Source organism: Aedes aegypti, chromosome 2 (genome assembly GCF_002204515.2).
Source record: "Aedes aegypti strain LVP_AGWG chromosome 2, AaegL5.0 Primary Assembly, whole genome shotgun sequence".
Lineage (NCBI taxonomy): Eukaryota > Metazoa > Arthropoda > Insecta > Diptera > Culicidae > Aedes > Aedes aegypti.
In genome coordinates, this window is record NC_035108.1 from 451,330,600 (window position 1) to 451,355,818 (window position 25,219).

The following is a 25,219-nucleotide window of genomic DNA, read 5'->3' on the forward strand; positions in this document are numbered from 1 at the left end:
TAACAAATTTTCTTTAATCTTTCGTATCTCAAGTTCCTCATGAGCTGATCAAGAGCTCTCTGGTTATGAAAAATCGGATTCAGAATACAACCGGTAGGAGACGCTAGTAGCAAATTTTCTTCAATCTTCGGTGTCTCGATATAATGGAAAAAAAAATGTTCATGTTAAAAGGTGGAATCTAATTGAGGAATAATCCGTTGAATGGCGCTACAGTCATCTCTCCATAACTTTATATTCAGAATTTTTATATTGAGTTAAATAATCATATTAAAAATTGGTTTTCATGGTTTCCCTTGTACAGTCGACTCTTCACATCTCGATGTTCTACATCACGATAACTCTCCCTATGTCGATGATTTCTTCGATCCAGAGGCGTCGCGTCCGCATGTGCAACATGTGCACTGCACAGGTGGCAACTTGTTCATCCTGACCACATACAATATACACTGCTTTTAACCTTTCAGTCGTCGTGCCACAGTCAGAACCACCACGCTGCTGCTGTGCACGAAAAGCGAGATTTTTTCAACAGTGTTGTACAAAATACAACAGCGCGACGACTGAAGTGTTAAAGTTCTTTTTAATAATTATTTTAACAAAATTTAGCCTGTTTCAATTACCTTTATTGCTAATAGCTTGCGACGCAATTTTCACATATCAACTGCTAAATGTTTGCTATGCAAAAAATGCAAAAGTTCCATGCGACGCGCTCAGCGCGATGCATGCTGCGCAAGCGCAACACCTTGTTCCACGCTACTCGTTTCTGCTGTGACGATGAATCCCAACGCGTGCACTATCCTCGGGAAACGTGTAGCCTTATATCGTACACGCAATCCTGTATATGTGGTACTAGGACAGGACGTGACAGCTCAACAAAGACTGCCCGGTTTTTTTCAGTCGATAACCTTGACGATACAAAAGCCAGTGCTTCCAGTATCTTTTTTAAGCAAATATTGTGAAAAAAAAAAACAAAAAATCAAAGCTCACATTTTGGTTGTTTCTTGCACGCTTCATTCATTTAGTGCAATAGAGGGTGCTATACTTTTTAAATAATAGGTTAATATTAGGTTTTTCAAGAAAAGTTGAACAATTTCCGTTATATTGCACTCAATTGAGTATTTTTTTATTTATTTTAGCTCATGGGGTAAACATAACATTGAATATAAACAGATTTGAAACAAAGAGATTTCATGAAAAAAAAAAAACTTTTGTGAAAACCCTAACGTGCGAACTAGCAACACGGTCGAGCTAGCAACAAAGTTCCCTGTTGCAATCCAACTCAACGTTGTGAAAGTAGGCCTTTGCCAAAACGGCCAATGAGAAGTGGTCTTTTTTGACAGGCAATTGGTTTCGTTTTTGTACTTTGACCTGTCACGTCTTGTCTTAGATGTGGTAGAATGCTTTTTGAACCAGGCTTGGGAACTGTGATCACAATTTGCCACAGTTCATCGATTTTGCCAGTCATCCAAAACACAAAGCAGCAGCAGCATAAATACTATCAGGTGTTGCGCTGCCAACGGTTCACACACTGCTTGACTGTTTTTGTCTCTCCACTACGACCATTTTCGGGCAGCCATCTCGAGGTGAATGATTGAAAAAAATGTTAAACAATTCAATCGCTAATATATCGCTTGTGTTTTCAACTAAATGAAATCTATTAGCTCTAACAGCTAGAGCACAATCATTCCGTTGCGATACATATAAAAAAGTTCAATTTCATGCTGCCTTTATCGAGCAAAAATGCAAAACCCCGAAAACCGGAAAAATCGTGTTACCACTGTGCTCGAGTCATTTCGCATTCGGGTTTGAAAAAACGTTGCGAAGAAGAAGATTACAGTTTTGAAGAGCCGTGACATTTTTTTGTTTTGAACGGTCATGGATTGCTTTGGATTTTGATGGTCGTGTAGAAAAATGTGAATGTCGAGGTGGTAAATGTTTGCTACAGTACATTTCCCATCCCTGTTTTGAACTACAAATGCCAGTGTGTAAGTATCCAAAGCGTCAACTTTGACCGGTGCACAGTTTTGCTACATCAACAAATTCGATCCGTGCGAGCGTGCGGATGGGAAGACAAGCAGCGTTGCCAACCTTCCAGATTTGTCTGGAATATTCCAGATTTTTGAGGCCCCATTTTACAAAAATATGGAAGATCCAGATAAAATTTGAAATGAATTTGTAAGGTTTTGTAAATAATTTGTAAGGTTCTCCATATGCGATGTAAACAATCCAGACTTTTCCGTACAAATTTTCGAAATCTTCCCGATTTTTGAAAAATCGACTTGGCATCCCTGAAGACAAGAGAGAAATCAGTCCACGAGAGAGATTCATTTTGTTTGCTCTCTTTTGGCATTCGCGCTTTTAGCTTCGCACTTGTGGTGTGAAGTGCAAGCGTGATTTTTCAGACAGCTGACGGTAGGAAGTTTTTTCAAATTAGCACTCACGCTGTTGTTTTTTGTTGTTTCCTGGGTCAAAATCTCGCTTTTCTCATACAGCATTTGCGCGATGGTACTTGTGATGGTCAATTAGATGACAACCAGAAAATTGAATGGAGAGCGCCCTCCGTTATCGCCAGCATCTTCACTCTTGTAATGTGTTTTGAAAGCGAGCATTGTTCATAATGCGTGCACTAAGTTACACGATGAAACCGATCCTCTATTAATTTTATGTAAAGATGTCGTAAAAACTGTTGAACAGAAAAAGTGGGCGAATAGAAATAAAGTGACCTATAGTTAGAAATGCTACTATTATGTAATGATAATCTTTAAAAAAAAACACTTAATTATTTTTTGTTTCATTAGTTCAATACTAATACAGTATTGATAGACTATTTTAAATTGAAAATGGCTGCATCTCTCATTAAAAAATAAGAATGAAATAATAAAATCTCAAACATTTTTTATATCCGCCATTTTTCCGATTTCGAAAATGTTTTAAAATTTATATTATTTTTAAGAATTTTACTTTTATTATCAAGTGAACATATTTGATTTTTTCTTCGAGATGCACCTAAAAGTGTTTATTTTTGCATTGAAATGAAAAAAAGGACTGATATTTACTGAACAGTGTTTCTATTCGCCTCATTTAACAATATATGGGGTATGATCATAGTCCTGTACTTCAATAATAAGCTAGAATCCAGTGCTCTTTAAATGGTCACTGATGACCCGCATAATCTATATCTATCTATCTAAATAAAAATGGAGTGGTGTTTGTATGTCACGAAATGACTTGAGAACGGGCAATCGGGTTTTGAAATTTATCATGTAAATATGATCCTGAGGTGTTCCGACATGTTTGTGTGTATAAAAAACTCAAAATGTTCACATGAAAGTTAGAAAAAACGGGAGCGAACGAAACTGCCTGTTTTGTATGGGACGTCCAAGACGTTTTTCAGCAGCCTACTTGATGGCAAGACGAAGTTTGCCGGGACCACTATCTATATAAATAAAAATGGAATGGTGTTTGTATGTCACGAAATGGCTTCCGAACGGGTCAAAGGATTTACCTGATTCTTCCACAGTTAGGTTCTTGAAGTGTTCCGACGTGTTTGTGTGTTTAAAAAACTCAAAATATACACCGGGAATGTCGAAAAACGAGAGTGAATATAACTGTCTTTTTGTATGAGACGTCACCTGGCGCTTTTCAACAGCCTACTTGATAGCCAACTGGAAGACTAGAAGCAAATTATATTTGAACACGAAGTTTAGTAACCACTGGTAACACATTTCTTTCAACTTAAAAATGGTATACATAATAATAGCATAAATAAAATAACACTATTTAAAAAGTGCACAGGTTGATAATAAGGCCACGCGACGCCTCTGCTTCGATCCCTTCATTCTGCAAACGATTTCGCTCTCCATATCTCGATATCTCCGTATCTCGATGTGTTCCTGTTGATTTTTGTTCCTAATCAAAGATTACTAGACCAGATTTAAGTAATTCAAAACAATTTGGAAAGTCGAAATGATTTTTTTTTGTTTATTGTTTTCCTAGTAACGGAGTGATTCTCAATCTAGTGTTCCTTAATTTAATGTTCTTTGTCTCGATCTCTCCCTATTTCGATGGTCCCTTCGATATCGAGATGTGGAGAGGCGACTGTAGTCTCTTGGAACGCATTGATTTTTTGGTTCATATTTCGACATTTACATCGTTTAGTGTCTTCAAAATTGAGTCATAGACAGTCGACTGTAATTTGATGTTTATATAAACTTGGGGCCCAGATAGCCGTAGCTTCATATCAATACATTACAGGCTTGGCGTAATGGCACGAAGCGAGATCCGGCAGGAACAGCATGGGAGGGAGCGGAAGAACTCTTCTGGAACTTTTCCGCAACCTCTCTGCGGGATGTACCGACAAAAAACTCGAAGCCGGGGATTTGTGTGGTGTCCGACTAGATTTATATCTCGTCGTTCATGACGAGACAGCCTGGTGCAGCCTGGCTTAACCAGCTACTCACGGTGCAGCTTCCGCGCACGCAATTTGGCCACTGTTAGTCCGTTTTTGCACCTTCCTGACCTTGAAAACAGGTAGCCCAGCCTGCTTCATGGTCTGCTGGACGAACCACTTCGACGAATGGACTTTTTTGGCCACGTCTCGGGTGGAAAGGGTTGGGTTATTCTTAAAAAACTGCCGAATCTTCCTCGACTTCTCTGGGTATTCCGTTTTCGGTTTTTGGCCGCTTCAAACGCGCCGCTCGATGATCTCCTTCTCCTGGAACATCTTCACAACGTAGGACACGGTGGAATTATGGATTCCAAGCCTTTTGCCGATCCATCTGTGTGACTGACCAGGATTATCGATCACCCCGCCCAAGATTTGCAGGCGTAGCTCTTTTTGTTTCGAATACATCTTGAAAACTACTTGACAGATCGCGATAGAATTTTGCACACATAAACATAACACTCTAAACCAGTCTTCGTGAAACCTCACTCCAAGAGCTGCTGAGATTCAAAATCCTCAGATCAAGATCGATTGCGTGCGCTCATTATATTCCAATCCAGGCATGCATTGAATCATGCGTCTTGTATGAGATGATTAAATCCTAGGATTCGATCCTCGATTGATGAGTATTATTGAAATAAATCAAGTTAACCTTGATAATTATCGAACATAAGTGAAGAATGGACCAATGCACGAGTTCACTAATTTGACGTTTGAGCGGTGCCGAATTCACTCGTTGCCATGGTCACGTAAATAACACGGCATCGCTCAAACGTCAAAAAATGAACTCATGCATTGATCCATACTTTTGACAAGACACACACTTTTGATCCGTTTGAATAAGTTTGTATTACTTCTCGAAGGATATTGATAATTATTATGCTCACTTTCTTTCATTATTACCACAGCTGCGACTCCGTGCCTGTCCAATGGCATTAGTTCGTGGGTGATGTATTTTATGCCTGTTGCAGCGATTTAAAAACTCACGTCAATTCCTCTTTTACAGTGTTCAAAACTATTGAACCTAAGCCTATGAAGCTTAACATTCGGGCTAACAGTACAGTTGGCATCCCTTATTATATGAAGAATATGCTCGAAGTAAAAGGAATTGAACATCACCAGTTCTCGGAAATTAGTGAATTTGTTAACAAATGCAACTATAATAATAGTAAAACAAAAATATGGTAAAACAAGTAGAAATAGTTTTTATTTGTACATAATCATTTCACCAACTTCCTTCTCAGCGCGTTGGCCCTATTTTAAACTTTTTATTACGAATCTTTTAAATTGAATTTTAGGCTTGTTTAGGAACTAAATCATAGAGGAATTGTTTTTCGTTTTCATAACAGATAACAGGAGATGATTGTTTGGAATATCATGTGTGCCATTTGAAGTTTTTTTTATTCTGCAAAAATAAAATTCACTACGAGGAGATTGAAGTTTGAAAGACGTGAAATGCATAAGAACAAACTCCAAAAAGAAAAAAAGAACATATTGTCGGCGTGCGCAATTTAGTTGTACATGCTATTAGGATCAATCTCTCCGGACAGCAGATATTTGACATTTTTGATCAAATTTCCCATGCAAAACTCTCAATGTTTTGGCCATTTTTTTGTTTGGGATTTGAACCACTACGACCATTAAGTTGGTCTGTTTTTTCTCCACATATTTTCAGGACGAAAAGTTACTATTAAAAGTAACTACCGTTGACTGATAGTGCTACGTACACCAATCTGGTATGATTCTTAAAATGAATTCAACTACTTTATTGGGATTTCCTTGCCAATTTTTTCAAAGGACTCAGTATGCCCTTGTTGAAATACTGTCTTCTATGCGCAAATAGTGCAGAGTAGTCACAAAGCAAGTGTTGAGATATCTATTTCACAGAAACAAAACCGACAGATATCAGTGTAATATGATACAGTCGAACTGGATTGGAACAAATACATCAAGACAGTCTAAACTGTTTATAACTTCAAATAAACGAATTACAGAAAAACTTCTAATCTTAAACAAAAAATCAGTCTATATAGTTATTGGACTACTTACAGGACATTGTCCAGCTAGATATCATTTAAAGAAGATAGGTTGAAGTCCAACTCAAGCGTTTTCTAGAATAAGTGCGTAAGTCGCATGATCCATTTCTCTTCATCGATCCTCTCTTCTGTAAATAAAGGTGACAAGATGCGGGTTTGTTAGCATTTTGTCACTTCAAACAGCTTGGCAGCGATGCAATCTTGCATCCTGAGGTGAAAAATTGCTGACAAACCCGCATCTTGTCACCTTTGTTTACAGAAGAGAGGATCGATGAAGAGAAATCGATCATGCGACTTACGCCCTTATTCTAGAAAACGCTTGAGTTGGACTTCAACCTATCTTCTTTAAATGATATCTAGCTGGACAATGTCCTGTAAGTAGTCCAATAACTATATAGACTGATTTTTTGTTTAAGATTAGAAGTTTTTCTGTAATTCGTTTATTTGAAGTTATAAACAGTTTAGACTGTCTTGATGTATTTGTACCAATCCAGTTCGACTGTATCATATTACGCTCCTATTTTTTTTTTATTTTCATCTGTATTACACATTTTGAAACTCCACAAAAGGGTCCTAAAAACTGATTATTCGAGCCTCGTCTAGCCAGAAAATCAGCTTTCTCATTTTTTTCGATTCCACAATGGCCTGGTACCCAGTACAGGGAGACCTGATTTTTCATAGCCAGTTGCTTCAATACTTGTATGCATTCCCAAACCAATTTTGATTGGCATGTGTAGGATTTTGATGCGTTCAGAGCCGCCTGATGGCTATCTGAAAATACGCATCCTTGCATGTCTATACTTTCTTCTAAGACATATAGAAGCACACTCTAAGATGGCGTATATTTCTGCAAGGAAAACAGTTGCCTATCTTCCCATTGGGATTGAAACATTAACTATTGGGCCTGTTATTCCAGCCCCTGTATTATCACTCATTTTAGAACCATCGGTGTAGAACATAACCGATCCTGGTGAAATACTAGGCCCACCCGATTCCCACATTTAGCGGTCGGTTTCAACCACCTTATATGGTCTATCTAGGTTTAGGATTTTTTCCATCCAGTCTGCGTTCATGACTACTAATGGATTAATTTGAAATTTTTTCAGTATACTTAGGTGTCCGGAAAGATTTTCTTCAAGAAAGATATTCGTTTTTCGCAGTCTTAATGCATTCTTTTCAGCTTCCATTTGCACGTTTTGATGTAGTGGAAGTTTATACAGAACTGCCTCTAAAGCTTTTGATAGCGTACTACGCATTGCTCCTGTCATAGCCATGCAGGCCAAACGTTGCAATTTTTCTAGTTTTTTTTTGGGCTGTGCTTTGCTTTATTTTAAGCCACCATACTAGTGCAGCATAAACTACCCTTACAATAACCGTATAGATCCAATGAATCATTTTAGGTTTAAGACCCCATTTTTTACCAAAAGTATTCTTACTCACCCACAGAGCATTAGTGGCTTTGCTCATTACCTGCTTCCAATTAAGTTTATCATCTGCAGAACAAAAATTTTCATGTAAATGGAAACACTGCTTAAAAAAATTAAAAAAAAATCATCAACCACTAGTTTATGATAAGCCAAAAATAAATAGAATATTTAGCAAAATAAGATTAAATTTCCAAGTTTATCCAGTTTTAATGCAGGGTTCAAAATAATTTGGTGCTCAGTAACACAGCTCAAGTGAAATCAATGAACTTCAATATTTCAACTTTTTGCAAGTTATTCTTGTCGAATCTTCAGTAAACTTAATACTGTACATACTGTATTTTGTTATTCATTAAGTTCGGGAAAAACACGATTATTTTTTACGCGCTGGCAACGGGTAAGCTGAATATGCGTAATTCTTGTCAAGATAATAAAATAGAAATTTTCTAGCGAAACAGGAGCGAACTTCTATCAATAGCTAATGCTATCTGAGAAATTCTCGCTGTAACTAGGCCGCCATCGGCACCCATCGTTAGAATTCCAATTTTATGTCACTTATCGCTAGTACACTGAGCCAACTCTCTCATTCATTGTTATATGTCAAGCATATAATTTTGCGCTATTGGAATTTCTAATAGGTTTTACTATGGCGTGAAAATCTCTGACATGAAGTATATGCAGTGCAAATGATATGAGTCTCTTCTTGCCATATTATTGTTATATTGAAAACATTCATTTCTTACGTCCGGGTAGTGCATTATAACTTCATTGGCTTTTTATATACAAAAGGATTTTGTTTGTTGAATAAAAGCAGTTAAATCTATATGAAGCTCATATGCGTACGGTTTGTACTGGTTATATGAAATATGGGATATCGCATTAATAATTATGATAACATTAATCTACAAATGTATGTTTATTCAAATTTTATTTTTATCAACGCTATACGAATATTCTGCTATAAACACATAATATTTGGTCATTAACAGCACGCATTTATAATTTGATTGTGTTGTAGTTGTTTGGATCCGAAATTAAATCCACAAGCTCCTGGACGGAGCTGGACTGGACTGAAATCCACAAGCACCTGGACGGAGCTTCCGAGATACAGTTTTATTCGTAGCAAAAACCATTATCTTGTGGACTTTCTGCTGAAAATATGTCAATTTTATCAATATAAATTTTCATTCAAATCAATTTCGAATGAACTGTTTTATTTACCAGATTCAAACCGCGGCACAAAGAAAGCCAAAATCTGGAACATCTAATTTTCACCTTCTTTCAAAGTGAAACCCACACAAGAGATGGTTTTTATATCTTTCTTGGGCTGCCGTTTCTTGTAGCAAACAGTCACGCTGAAAAGATATAGATTTTATCAATAAAATTTCTCATCCGATCAAATTCCATTCTACAAGCTTTCTTACCATAAAAAAGGTCAAAGCACAGAAATGCTAAGTCTGGCACTTTCGTTTTTCACCATTTTTATAATTTACTTCCACTGCTGTAGTGCTAAAATCATACTATTGATATGACGAATATGCATATAACAATCACCATAGATTCGGATCGGCCAAAGTTATATGCAAAGCTTGTACTGAACATATAGCATGCGAATGGCTCTATTTTTTTGTTATTTTTATTTGGTGGCATATGAACCTAATCTGTTACACATATAATACATATATGTTCAGCACGGAGTTGTTGTTATATGAAATTTCCAATAAAATAGCCTCATTGATTTATTTCAGTGTAGGTATATGCTAAAACTAAAGAGTGGTCCTTTCGGTTTTCTCAAACTGGAGGACCCCTCGTACGCCAGCTAGGTAAACAGTTTACAAAAAAGCACTGACCCCTTAGTGTCTATTTCCCCGCGTATGTTCAATAGTAATTTTTCAACCTCCTTTTTAACCTTCGGGCTGTCGCGCTGTTGTACTTTGTACAATAGTTGTGATTTATATGCTACCATTTTGCAACAAAGATATCTATCGACACTAAACCAAAATGTATTCCTCAAGAATCTTCTTAAGAACAATACTCGACAGTTTTTATTTACAGTGTGGCCCTTTATAATACGGTAAAATCAATAAGTGTACATGGAAGTCGCATAATAATGAACGCACTATATACGGTTCGAGTAAACCACAGTTTAAAATCGGTATATCTCAAAATCCAAATAATATAGAAACTTGGGGTCTTTAGTAAAGTTGTTCTGGAGGTGAAGCGCTATCTGATGGTACCTCATTTATTTCGGAATTTGACCGTTAGGTGGCACTAGCGACCATGGAAGTTTTACTTTTGTTTTACAGATATTTTAGGATCCTGACCATTTAGAAGGATGGCGTTTTCAGCAATGTTGTTTAGTAAGTTAAGGACTATTATTGTTTGGGCTAGTTGATTCAAAAATTTGCCACTAGGCGGTGCTAGTGAGCATGAAACTTTTGTTTACAGATATCTCAGGAGCCTGATTACTTAGAAAGATAATGTCTTCGGCAAAGTAGCTCAGTAGCTCAAGGGCTATCATTATTTGAGCCAAGAATAAGGATATTTTGCCACCAGGCGGCGCTTATGAGCTTAAAGTTGTTGTTTTATGGATACTGCAGTATCTTGAGTTCTTTGACAGGCACCTTCGGCAAAGTTGTTTAGAAGCTCAGGAACTATCATTATTTTACAAAATTTCGAACTTTAAGGATTAAACCAGGGACGAAAAAAATCATGCTCACTACACTCAATTCACCGACATTTATGCCACCATCAAAGTAACCGCACTACCACCAATATGATTGTACCAATGAAGATGGCACAAAAGTAGATTGGCAAAACAAACAACGATACCCGTGTGTCGTTGGTGTTTTTGATTATCAGAATCAGAAGAATGTCAGTTTTAGAAAATTGATTATCAATGAGGTTCATATTAATTAAAAAATATGCTGCTATACGGGTAATGAACGATCCGATGCACGTAATCGATTATATTGACGCGTCTTTAGTGTGCCTCGTGCAAAAATTACAATCTCCCGAAGCGGAATGTAAAAAAGTCAAGCTAGTTAGAATGAATATCATTTTTTGTTTCCGATGATCACAAAGCGGTTGAGTAGCAGCAGGTTAAAAGGAAACTGAAAATCTTGCGCAAGCGCTTTGCCAATCTTTGTTGTGTTGTCAAGGTGAGAATAAAAACAAATAAAAATCAACGAAGATTCTACCCAGCAGGTATCAATGTAGGCGAGGGTAGATTGAGTATTTTCGTCCCTGGATTAAACAATGAAAGAATTTGAGCTACTGAACAATTCTGCCGACGACGCCATCTTTCCAAGTGATTAGGCTCCTCAGATATTTGCGAAACAAATGTTTTATGCTCACTAGCGCCACCTAGAATCAACTAGCTCGAACAATAATAGTCCTTAACTTACTAAACAACTTTGCTGAAGACGCCATCTTTCTAAGTAATCAGGAGATCTGCGAAACACAAGTTACATGCTCACTAGCACTGCCTAGTGGCAAAATCCCGAATTTCTTGGCTATAACAATGATAGCCCTTGAGCTACTCAACAATTTTGCCGAAGACATCATCTTTCTAAGTGGTCAGAATCCTGGGATATTCGCAACACCAACGGTGTTGTACAAAGTACAACGCGCGACTACTCGCGTTACAAAAATTCGCGCGACGACCGAAAGGTTAAATAGAATAATAAGTAAGCTGGGCCAATTGAAATATATCGAATTGTAAGAATCTGTAGTTACATCTTTCAAATTTGTTAATTTAGACGACAAGAAGCTACTTTGAAAGTTCCAGTGATTCCATCGTAACTCAGGGTGCTCCGAGCTTGAAGTTTGTATGAGTCAATTGGTCGAGTTTTGAAAGGTTAACTTATGGTGAACTGATGTTGAAAACACAAAATTACAACCACTTCTCACTCCATTAGGTGATTCTGAATCGCCCATCTGCAATTCAGCAAGAGCAATTTACTCGAAAAACACACAAAACCAGACCGATAAATCAACCTGTGACTGGCAAAATATTTCTATTAACATGCTTTATGGCTTTTCCTCAATCTCTGTGCCTTCCGCCCTCTGACCATATCTCATCACACACTCACACATAATGCCTATGCTTCATTTTCGTTTCAGTCTCCGGCCACCGCAGACGACATGCAAGATTCCGGCCAGTCCCTATGCGACCCAAACCGTCGGAAGTAACCACATCAATAACAACAACAACAGCAGCAACCACAACAACAACGTCACCCTAATCCCGAATGGGAACGTTACCAACATCCCAAATCCGACCCAGAAGCAATCGATGCTGGAAAAGCTGAAACTATTCAACAGCAAAGAGAAACAGGACAAAACTTCCAAATCGACCATTTCCAAACGGACCAGCTCGAGCAGTGGCTTTTCCTCGGCTCGAAGCGAACGGAGCGATTCCAGTCTGAGTCTTAACAACGATGGCCCCACGGGAAAGAGTGGGAAGGACTCCAGTTTGGGTAAAAAATCCGACACTGCCAACAGTAGTGCCAAAGTCAAATCATCGAAGCTCATCTCATCCAAGTCCAGTTCGAAGGACGCATCGGGGTCAAAGATTTCCACGGTTGGGAAACTGGGCGGGGACAAAAGCAAAGTGGGTAAGGATCAACCTCACGATACGCACATTCCGATCACGGCACCGAAGGCGCACAAAATTCCGACGGCGACGGCCATGACAACTGCAGCCAGCGGAGGCCAACCGAAGTCCGAATCGAAACTTAAACCTGCCTCTGTGGGAGGTACGGGCAGCAGAAAACTCGATGCAAAATCCGAAAGTAAAACTAGTTTGTTGTTGCACCAGCAGCAATTACAACAGCAGCAACAACTACAACAGTCACAGTTGCAACCGCCGAAAACGATGGTGGCTCCACCGTCAGTCAATACTGGGATTCCGAAACCGATGGCCGCTGTGAAGGGAACGAGCAAACCTTCGCCGCCTCAGCCAGTGCTTCAGGAAACCAAGTCAAAGGATGAGCTCTTGAAGTTGGACCGCGCCCTGGCCGGCTTTGGAGGACACCAGAATGGCCTGATCTCGCCCCAGCATCTACCGAATAACATATCAAACAACAATAGTGATCGAATGAATGTGGTGAATACTATCAGTGTCAGTGGTAACAATAACGTTCTAGGGAGTCCCATGAAACTGCCATCCCAACAGCAAATCCCCAGCTGTATGAGTGATAGCATGCACTCCAACTCAACCCAAGGCGCCTCCATCGGGCAACACTCCAACTCCAGCGAGTCCAGCAGTGTCGTCTATCGCCCCAGCGGATCGGAAAGTGGCTCCGAACTGATCTCGAACCTCAGCTCCCCGCACAAGTCCTCGACCTCCTTCCTCTTCAACGACGTCAATTTGAACAACAACAATAACAGCAAATTTAACACCGTCCCATCAAAAATCCTAAACACTGCCCCGAACCAAAATGGGACCATTTACGAGCAGGAGGAGAAGCAAATCACCGTCGTTCCGATGCGACCTCTGCTCCGTGGGTACAACAGTCACGTCACACTGCCAACGCGAGGTGCCCGCGGTCATCACTACATATCGGAGTACTGCGAGGACCTCGGCGGACAGGGTTATTGCAGCGATGGAGACGCACTGCGAAAGATCCCCGCACGCTACTCGGACTCCATGGAGAACGGGTACCCGTCTGAGGGGGGTGGTGGCGGAGGCAATGGTGCCTTGATGACACGCCAGCAGTACATCAGCTCCTTGAGGAATCGAACGCCGCTGCCCACGACCATCGAGGAACGGTGAGTAATATTTTTTTCAAGTGACCCAAAACTGTTGAAGGGGTTGTCTGGTCGCAGAGACTGGGGCATGCTATTGAAGCGGATAATTTATGTTTGGTTAAATGGTGAGGGCCGAAGTGCGTGCGTGGGATTCGTTCGTGGTTGTGATATTTTATTGTGAATCGAGAAGACGATTCGCCGCGGTATGGCGGGGAGATGTCTCGTCGTGGTGACAGCTATTCGGTACCGGAGGGATCCGTCTGGGCTTGGATGACGGGGTGCTTGGTGGGCAATAATGTGTGGAATGAAGGGGTCATCATCGGCAATCGGGACGGGAGCAATCCGAGAGACATGCCGAGGAATTAATTCATGGGATTAAGATGCTGGGTAGTACCGAAGAAAGGGAACGCAATTGGTTGGGGGATTGCTGCATGCGAATGATGACTCAAAAATGAGTTTTATTGGCAACTGAATTTAATGGAGTGCTTAAGTTTTGCATTTATAGGGCTATAAAGCATTCTTTATTAAACATTTCAAATCAAAATTACCGGTTTGTGACGTCAGAAATTAAGAGATTGCCCATAAACCACGTGTGAATCATGATCTTCTCAAGAGCACGATAAATGTACAGCCACCATTAATTGAATTATACCACACTTTTGCCCTTCAGAAATCGCATTTGAAATCATGTGTCCGCACCATTTTTGGTAGACTCACACTCAAATCTCAATCACAGAGTTCTCCCATAAGAGCAAACTAATTTGAGATCAGCTACGCAAAACTCACGCATGATATTTTGATGCAAAATCACTTGCTCACGCTCATGCTGTCAAAAATGATTCAATCATAAAACCCATCGGAAATATGCCCTATCCCAATGTTATTGTTTACATTAGAATTTTAGTCGAGTGTTTTGTGTAAAAAAAAACTGTGGAAATATAAGTCAAGGAGTCTGATGGATGATCCAACTCAAATATGAAAAATCTCAATCATGAGATATGGGAATTTGATATTTTCGCAATGCTGTACACATATTCCCTATTTTCTATCAACCACCATCGTGAGCCTTCGCCAGAATCTCTGGAGAGGCCACATCTGTTTGTACCGAGATTTTTCTTCTTTTTTTTTTTTGACATGTTCTCCCGAATTCATGAAGATTGAGACGTCGCACGGTATGTTTTGGACACAAAACGGAAATGTCCCCAAACGGGCCCTGGAGGTACCGACTACGATGTTCCGGAACGGTCCAATTATTCAACTTATATTGAAATGATGACAATTGATCATTATCATACGTTATACTTAAAAACTTCAGTTTGGAACTCCAATGAAAAAATAATACTTATGTTTGAATCCGTCGTGACCCGGAATATATCCGGCATGGTTCCGAAATCAGCATTATCCATTTATGACAAGCAACTGGTGCCTTTCAAAGTAAACTGAGGTTGGTTTCAATAAAATCAAATGGAAATTGACGGAATGGCAGCTTTTTGAAAATTCCTTATCGAAGGTCGGGAACGTAAAGGTTATCAGGGTAAGTGTTCCCTTAGTTGTGGGTGTTCCTATAGTTGCGGTAGTGCCGTTTTCACTGATTTTATTAAATTATTCACAGAACGGACACTGCCAATCGACGTATTGGCTTGTTGATACACGGAATAGTTGAAAAGAGCGTTCGAATTGCTTTAACCCTTTGGGGCCGGCGCGGTCATATATGACCGCAGTACAAAAAAGGCTGTAAAAAAAGAACCAATGAACAAATGTATATACTGTCTTCGGCAAAGTTGTCCCAAATATACTCTTTTATCAGAGAAAAATATGAAGTATATGCCTTTATGACCTAATTGACAACCTAGAACATCCTGAACATCCTAAAGTTTGGAAAATTGAACTATAAGTACATACGAAGCGTGAAATGCTGTTTGTGAACATAAATGATGTTCAGGTTAGATAATACTGAATTACTCTTTTAACGAAAACACTATTTCACTTGCTTTGCTATGTCATGGGAGGTTTATGGACAAAAGTTTTATATCCTGCAAATAAAGAATAAAATAATATGTTAATCAGTCCACAGTCCGGGAAGTCTCTCCTTCTGCGCATACGGCAGCCAGTATTTATAGCTCAGAAATCTCGTAGGTACGAACAAGAAAAAGGTACCAGAGCCATGAGGAATATCACTTGAGATAGGTAGATATGACAAAAAGGTCGAAAGACAAAAGGTCGAAAGGACAAAAGGTCGAAAATGATTTGCATGGTGGGAAATTTTTCCTTCTTTGAAAATAGATTTTCGACCTTTTGTCCCTTCTATTTTGTTCTTCGACCTGTTGTCCTTTCGACCTTTTGTCTTTCGACCTTCTGTCCTTTCGACCTTTTGTCTTTCGACCTTTTGTCATAGATTCGTCATGGGATGTTCTAGGACGTCCGAACTGTCCTGAAGCACACTCTTTGAAATCTACTACCGTAACAGTAATTGTTTGGGTTAAAAACAATAACATTACAAATTCAAATAGAATCTACCAACCTCTGAGAATCTCAAGAGCTATTTCAAGAAACGTTTGGGATATTCCAGGCCCTCCAAATTACCCTGGAGTTCAGAACTTCAGGTCTACACTTGTTCCAGTAGTTATTCTCGCTAAATTGAGTGAAGTGGGTGAAGTTATATAATCTATCATGTTCACTGAACTTTCGCACGTATCAATAGGATGTTTTAAAGAACGTTTGGAGTATTCCGGCCCTCCAAATTACCCTGGAGTTCAGAACTTCAAGGCTACACTTATTCCAGAAATTTATCTCGCTAAACTGAGTGAATTTATAAAATCTTTCCTGTTCACTAAACCTTCTCATGCATCAATAGGCTGTTTCAAGGAACGTTTGAGATATTATAGGTGCTCCAAATTGCCCTGGAGTTCAGAACTTCAGGTCTACACTTATTCCAGTATTTTTTCTTGCTAAACTGAGTAAAGATATATAACTTACCAAGTTTACTGAACCTTGTCACGGATCAATAGGCTAATTCAAGGAATGTTTGGGATATTCTAGGCCCTCCAAATCACCCTAGTGTTCGTAACTTCAGGTTTACATTTGTTTCAGTAATTAATCTCACTAAACTGAGTGAAGTTATATAATCTAACATGCTCACTAAACCATCTCATGGATCAAGGAACGTTTGGGATATTTCAGGCCCTCCAAATTACCCTGGAGTTCAGAACTTCAGGTCTGCACTTGTTCAAGTAATTTATCTCGCTAAACTGAGTAAAGTTATAAAATCTAAAATGTTCACTGAATTTTCTCACGGATCAATTAGCTGTTTCAAGGAACGTTTGGGGTATTCCGAGCCACCCAGATTACCCCGGAGTTCAGAAATTCAGATCTACAATTGTTCTAGTAATTTTTCTTACTAAACGATGAAGTTATTTAATGTTCACTGAGCTTTCTCACGAATCAAAAAGATATTTCAAGGAACGTTTGGAGTATTCCAGGCCCTCTAAATTACCCTGGAGTTCAGAACTACAGGTCTTCCCTTGTTCCAGTAATTTTTCTTTCTAAACTGAGTGAAGTTATATAATCTATTATGTTGACTGAACCTTCTCATGGATCAATATGCTGTTTCAAGGAACGATTGAGGTATTGCAGATCCTTCAATTTCCCCAGGACTTCAGAACTTGGTGATATTCCAGGCCCTCCAATTTACCCTGGAGTTCAGAACTTCAGGTCTACCCTTGTTCCAGTAACTTTTCTCGCTAAAATGATCAAAGTTTTCCCTTTGGGGCCAGTACGGTCATTTATGACCGCAGTCGGAAAATGGCTGTATAAAAAGAACAAATGAATAAAATTTACTGTCTTCGAAAAAGTTCTTGCAAATATACTTCCCTGTCAGGGAAAAATTTTAGGTGTATGCCTTAATGTCCTACTTGGCAACCTAGAACATCCTGAACATGCAGAAGTCTGACAAATAGAATAATTAGTATAAAAGTAGCTTAAAATGCCTTTTGTAAATACAATTGATGTTCGTACTTGATAATACATACCTATTATGTCAAGAAAAACGCTGCTTCACATGCCTTTTCATGTCATGGCAAAGAGTTTACCAAGTGCTTAACTGACAATAAGGCAATCCATGAGACAGCTGTGATCAGCTAAATTTTTTTTTTTTTACCATGAATTTTTGACAATCATCGCTTGGGGAACAAAGGAGATTGGTAAGCACTGATGACGCTTAACGAAATTTCGGTAAGTTTAGTGTTCACTGTGCTTGCACCCTGCTGTCAACCCAATCGCGAAGTGTCCTCATGGATAGTCTTATATTCCACACTGCCATCTGTTGCAAGAACCGCGCGAAGCACTGTCTGCAATGATGGATTTTTAGTTGACGTTTGCCTAACACGCACACTACTACACAAATTGCCTGTAAGTTTTGTCTGCATCATTCAGCAACGTGTACACTATCAAAAGTCAAAGCGGTCGAACACTAGCGCCTCTAGTGGAACGATCGCGTCGGTCAAATGAAATTCAAATTCATCGTTAAACGCATGTACCATGAGCTTCTCAAGAGTGTTACGTCTGTTTGTCTGTGACAGTACAGTAGTGACGCCTCTACACGGATAGTCGTGTTGCACGATTGCAAAAAAGAAGTAGAGCTCGATATTTGTATGACGATTACCGGATCTTTTCGTAAAGGAAAGAGTCTTGACTTCCTTGGGCACAGAGTATGGGCGCATGCCTGCCACACGATATATCCATGCAAAAAGGTCATTAGCTGAGAAAGATCTCAGGTAATAAATATGGAAGTGCTAAACTAACACTAAGCTGTGAAGCCAGCTTCCTCCCAGTGGGAACGATATGCCAAGAAAAAAGAAGAAGATTCGTCGACAAACACATATATTCAAAACGTGTTTCTACTCGTTTACGCATTTAGACTCTACTGACGTTTTCACCAATTGTTCTCAAACAAAAGGTGAAAAGCAGGGGGGTTGAAAATAGTATATTTTTACGTGACATAATTTATGGATGCTTCCCAATAGATGTCGTTAATTATGACTGGAAACTTTCTCGAATACACCATGTTTCGGAAGTGCTTCGTTTCGTGGTTATTAATTTATTACCACTAAATCCTGACTCTCATCGCGTTGTAGATCTTATGTACTGAACATCCAGACCAGTTAGATAATCTAGACCATTCGAAATGATCTGATAATATTTGCTGAACACTCAGAAGGTTCAGAATATACGGTAGATTACATATGAACAAGGTTGTTATTACAAGCATAGACTTCAATTTATGAACTCAAGAGCAGTTTGGAAGACCTAGCACCTCCCAAAAAAATATTTGTCATCATTTCTTGTGATGTTTAGCATTTTGAGCACCAAAACTATTGAAAGGCGTTCAAAAAACTGTATAATAGTTCTTGGAAAAAATCAGGCCCCAAAGGGTTAAAATGTGCCTAATGACTTTCAAAATAACCTTCAAAAGCACCGTGGGTTGTTTTGCCTCAGCGAAGCCCTTATATACACTGAGGCAAAAATACTTAGGTTTTCTATAAATTACGACTTACGAATCAGTGAAATTATGATTTCATTGAACGCTTAACAATTTTGCATAAGTAATAACCAGTTTCATAAGTGAGATCTATGAATTTTTATACATCATAATTTGAAACAATTTATATGGCAATCTCTAGAAGAGCTGCTCCACTTTATAAGTTGGGTACAGGTTAAGCTGACACAGGAGACCGTGTTATTTTCCCTATCTCTTGTTTCACTCTAAAAATTATCATCAAAACTTTGTGGAAGCAAATCTCGAGTTTTAGTGAACCGATTAAGCTGAAAATGTGTTGGGTTGTGCACTACACATATAGAATCATATTGATACATTTTTCGCATCGATATATAGAGTGGTTCTTGGGATTTGCTTCTTCATTATGATGACGTCCCGTGCGGCCTTAAGCGGAGGCTGATCACATGTTTTCAGAACATGCCAATTTTTTAGCATGCCTGGAGTAAAAGGCACAGTTTCAATGGTTGATTATTTTAATCATTGTGATAATTAAACAAATTCATTAAGTTTACCAATTAAGATGAATGAAACATTTCTAAAAGGGTAGTGATTCTTGGCAAGGTTCTTGGCGAGATGCTTATTAGATTTCCTTTCGCTTTTATGGTCAATTTTTAATGAGATCTTTGCTGGAATCCCAACGGGAATCCAATTGACATTTAGCCAGTTTTTTGAAAATTCCCTCTGAGAGATTACCGAAATTGTTGTTAGTAGATTTCTAATAAGGTTTTCAGTGGATTCTAGAAAAGAACCTTGGCTGATTTGCTTGAAATTTTTAGTAGATTCGTAGAGGTTGAAGATTAATTAATAGTTCCTGTTCAGGCCAGCAGCAAGCCACCGGGGTACTTTAATCAAGAATCGCTACAGTGGATGCAGCATACCTTGCACTAGCCTTGCATTGTGTCATTGTCTGACAGTTCGAGAATATTCAATCCGTCAATTGTATAAAAGTTTAGACACAACACATTATTGTATACAACAATGCACTTCGAGAATATTCTACGCAAATACAATAGGGTAGAGGACTATAAATACGACCTCATGTTATGTACCAAATCAGACTGAAATAAACCGTGAATTCGATCGTTACTCTCTCCCTTCCGGATCGTTTCCGCGGGAACATTTTGGTAGATGTCTGAGGTTGTTGATGATACTGATTCTTAGTGAAGCCTTTTCTGGATTGACTAATGACTAGTCATCGATCTATGACATCGTTCTTAAGCTCTTGACAAGATATTGTATGGATTTCTGCAGATTCACAGCGAGTTCATCCCAACAAATTCCAACAATCGTTCCCAACAAAATCCATGGCAAGATCGTTGATTAATGAATAAATAGCGAGGTCCTTTTGTTTAGTTTTTGACGAGATTCTTGACCAAATCTTTGAAAAATTACTTGGAAGACGCAATCTTGGAATTTTGTCAACAGTTTAGCCAGTTTCATAGAAGAAAAAAGAAACACGTTTAAAAACATCTTTTTTGGTAAAAAGATATTTCCTTGCAACAAGAATTTCTCTAGGAACCAAGTCTAACGCATAATCCTGAAGACTTGACTTTTGAATATCTGCACGGAAATGTATAATTCCAAAATCTATCTGTACTTCCTATGAATTCCAGGGGGTGCACGATCTTTAATTTTATATCTCACTGTCCAAAACTTTTTCAAAATTCAAACCGTTTTTAGCTCTCTGTATTTTAGGAATTCAATTCAAAAATCAAGTTCTCCCAATTTGTCCATATTATATGAAAATATCAAGCCGCAGGATTATCTTGTTATACGTATTTCTAATTTCTTAGGCATCCGGTAAAAAAATGAAAAAAAAAATGATTTAAATGAAGGGTTTCTCCTTTCAGACTTCACTGAAATTGTGTGGATGTGTCGAGCTTGACTAATTAAGCCACTTTGTATACTTAGTTTTTCCAAACATTTTCAGCATTATCACTTGAAAAAAGTCAATTTTTTTTTACCTTGATTTTTTTTTTACAAAATAATGTGATTGAAATACGACAACTTCTGCAATAAACTGTTGTATGGATGACTTGTAGAAAATTGTCTAAATTTTTGAATAAAAACACTGAAAAATCTAATTTGTTGTCTTTCAAAAATATAGCGATTTAGAAAAATATGTTTTAATTCAATTTTGTTTCGAGTATAAACCGTAATTTCTGGTGAAATTGGTTAGTTTTCACTGTTTTCCATGTTTTTTTTTTCTATAATGTTGCCAATGCCACACAGCTGAATGCAGAAAAATAAGAACGACGGCGAACCTCATTGGCTCATATACCGAAGTTTTCATACAGATGTAATTTTAGTACTGACAATCTTCTATTTAAACAAATTAAAGGAATCCTATTTCGGGGCGAAGTTGATCAATTGGTTGGTGTTCAGACAGACCGGACTAGATGATATTTTGGCCTTGAAAGTACTGCATAAGTTCCTATTTTTTGCGATGCTATTGGTTCTTCAAATAGATAATAATCAATGTAGCAACATTCTCCTGAAAGCACCAAAAAGCACTTCGCCCAGTCTGACTTAACATCGACCAATCGTTAAAACGAAATTTTACATTATTTTCATAGAAATAAATATTCTTTAACACAAAAAACTTCACAACATACAATTCCAGACAAACAACGTTTATTTACTGAAGCTTGCATTGATTTTTGTACTCTATTAGTTAGAAATGAAATTGTGTGACACGGTGATCAATTTCACCCGAATTTACGGTAACTACCAATCGTCCATTAATCGCGAGATGGGCACTCTTAGGAGAAATAATTTTCAAACACAAAAAATGTCTTGTCTTAAATATTTTTTCAGTGTGTCATTTTCAAACAAAACTAAACAAGTGACAGTCACAGTAATCTCAAAATTTAATGAAACTCAATAAGCAAGCCATTGTTGTCTAATCAGTTGTCCAGTAAAACCTCCCGGGGTCCATAATAGGAATGTTTACGAATTTGACGTTTCCTATTATGGACCCTTTATTTGTTCGGCTCGCTGCCGACGTGCCTATTATGGACCCACCTGGAAATGCGTATTATGGAACCTCTTGTGTGGTTTAATTCACAAAACTGTTCAAATATCTGTATTTATGCGTCTCAAACCAAATATTTTGCCTGAAACTGCTGACTAACAATGCAATCGAAGTTGCCCCGGTGGATTTTAATAGGAATAAGGTTGCTTTGAGTGTCAATTTTATGTTTTTCTGCAGGGGGTCCATAATACGCAAAGGGTTCAAAACCGGCATCGACTCCCTAGTTGTGTTATAACAATATTTTATGAATAATAATAATAATAACAATACAAAATTGGCTCCGTAATGTCTTATATCGCTTGAGCTTATGAAAATCAGCTAGTTGTGAAATATTTTGACGACATGTAAGTGCAATGTGTCGTTGAAAACATTTGAACATACTCAACGATATTAGAATACATAATGAATCTTTTTTAAAATTAGTAATGGTTACACTTCAAGAAGGGCGTAGCTCAAAATATCGACGATCTTTTCATTCAAAACTCTACCCAGAGTATACAAATAACTCAAAACACAAACATTAAATCAAATTTTGTTGCTATTTTTCTTATGATAATCACGTATAAATCAGTTTGAATACCTCAGTTTTCCTTTGAGTTTGTAAATTTATACAAAAAATAAGGGACCTAAGATTTTTTTTAATTTTTTTGTAGTTGAGCTATAGGAAACGACTGGGGAGCAAGTCGTTTAAAAATGTTTGAAAATTCAATCTCCCATATCTTCCTTGCCATCCTTACCATAAAAATAGTGTACTGTGAAATTTTCAGCTTTTCGGTGATGATTTAAACCCAAAAAAACAGTATGTTTGTATGGAAATTACTATGGAGATTATTTTAAAAATTTTTTAAACACGTTAGTACTGTAATTTAAAGGACACAATTATTATCCCTTAGTGAAAACTCATTCTTCAAACCTAGCTGATGGTGTGCCTATAGCTTACTGAGCTAGGAAGCTGACTCTGCCCCAGTTAAGATGTAATCCCAAGAAGATAAATATCATTTCCTCTGATTAAATATTTCATCATCTGGTCTGTGGATAAAAAAAAACCTTTGCCACCGTCGCTCGACACCTGATGCAGTCATAATCTTATTATCTGAACTTCCTCTGCGTCGTATCTTTTCATGGAAGCCTTCTAGAAGCGAAAACAACACCTGTTGACGGATGCACCCAAGGTTGGATCTTTTTGCAAGAATAATTTGAAAATTTTCATCTCAATAAACGAACTTTGCATCTGATCCATTCTATTATCGGTCGCAGGTGTGCGAATAAGCTTCCACAGGAGAGTTGACTCCCGCCTGACATGGTCTAATTGATTATCTGTCACTTGTTTGGCACCGCATGCTTCGATGTGCTCTGCTCACACATAATCCGATCATTGCTGCTGCCTGACAAGTGCCTACTTTTTGACAACCAAAATCCCTTCACTTCGATACAACATTCTATTCTTGGGTATTCCGAGAAAATGGCTACCGATGTAAGGATGGCAAACACGAATTCTTCTCTTCTTTATTGGATTCTTTCGCCGCAAGCAGCAATAATTTATCAACCAGCCAACGATTAAAAAAAATTCAGAGCACTTGCTCTGTGGCACTCCAGAGGAGCCTTGCGAGTATCGGTTGGTATGCTGCTTTATTTACTGACGGCAGCTCTTCGGAAGAAGGAAGTTCTCTCTCCACGATATTTGTTCAGATTCACGTCGTCACAGCGCACACAAATGAGCCAACTAGTATGGGGGAAAGCCCTTGGATGGCACAGAATAGGAGGAATAACCGATGATTCAATTCGAATAAAGCTGTGGAGGCCCACCATCCAAGGAGGTCATGACAAGGCCGAATGGGGGGTGAAAGTATTTTCGGAAGCTTTCCATTGAAAGGGTTGCGGTGTCACAGACTGAAGTTGTTTCGAGGAAGTTTTTCAGAAAACTACAGCGATGTTCACATTAGTTAAATTAACCCTTTCAGTAAGACTGTTTTCCAGACATTATTTTCAAAATGTTTGTTCTTTAATTGAGAAAAACTCTTTTTAATTTCTTTTTGCAGATCCTGCCATATAAGTTTCATAGCTTGGATGGCGAGTGCGTTGAAATTGTCTCGATTGGTATTGAAATGCTCCTTGCTTATACAATGGAATTTGTTAAAGTTTCGAGAGCATTGTCAGTATCAAGTATCATTTGCAAAAAATGGTAACATATTTATTGCTGTCGATGTATGTTTCATATGTATTCTAGTCTGGTAATTGAAAGTGGAGCTGATACGATTGAGAATCGCTTCATGGGATATTTGAAATGTAACAGGGACATGATCAGAATCGACATCAGCATAAGTAACCCGTTGGCTACAAAGTTTGTCTAGATTTGATTGAGACCAAATCAATCGTAGAAGGGTTTCTAGAAGAGGAAAAACAAGCCATACTTCAGGGAATTGAATTTAGAAACATCCTGAAGAGCGCTCATCAAATTTTTTTTTGCTGTTGAACTCGCTTTACGAATTATTCCATGAGTGATGTTTTGCAATAAAGTCACCAATGACAAAAAAGTTTGACTCAAGCGAGTCAATTTTTGCAAGTAATTTCAAAGTAAATTAACTTACCGCCGAAGCAGCCAAAGTTTTAAAAACTTTGGTTTCAAATGATGAAAAATGTTGATGTTTTATACACCTATGGATGATGATAGCAACTCCTCCACATACCCTATCAAGTCGATCATTATGATAAACAAAAAAAGTTGGGATATCTTTTGAGTTTGGAAACCTTTGTGGTGTTCCTGCCTAAATCCACAAAATTCGGATATACTGACCACAATTGGCGGCACGCTTTGCTTCCTCTCTTATATTATTGAAAAACTATCTATTCTGACCCACCGTTCAATTTTTCTTCTCTAACAATACTCCATCATTGAATATGTGTAATTTAATTTCCTCCCAGTAACCCATCATCTTTCGTTCAGGAAGCTTCTGCTATGACTGCTGTGGCGCGCAG

General features: G+C 38.3%; 1 protein-coding gene across 5 annotated transcripts in view; it reads left to right on the forward strand.

Moving 5' to 3' along the window:
- LOC5564933 (protein sickie) overlaps positions 1-25,219 on the forward strand; it is a 653,305-nt gene that overhangs the window by 416,825 nt on the left and 211,261 nt on the right. For all 5 annotated transcript variants that reach the window (XM_021848047.1, XM_021848048.1, XM_021848049.1 and 2 more), the window contains one exon: positions 12,027-13,676. In XM_021848047.1, coding sequence (XP_021703739.1) covers positions 12,027-13,676 — 1,650 coding nt within the window. The remainder of the gene's footprint in view (positions 1-12,026; positions 13,677-25,219) is intronic.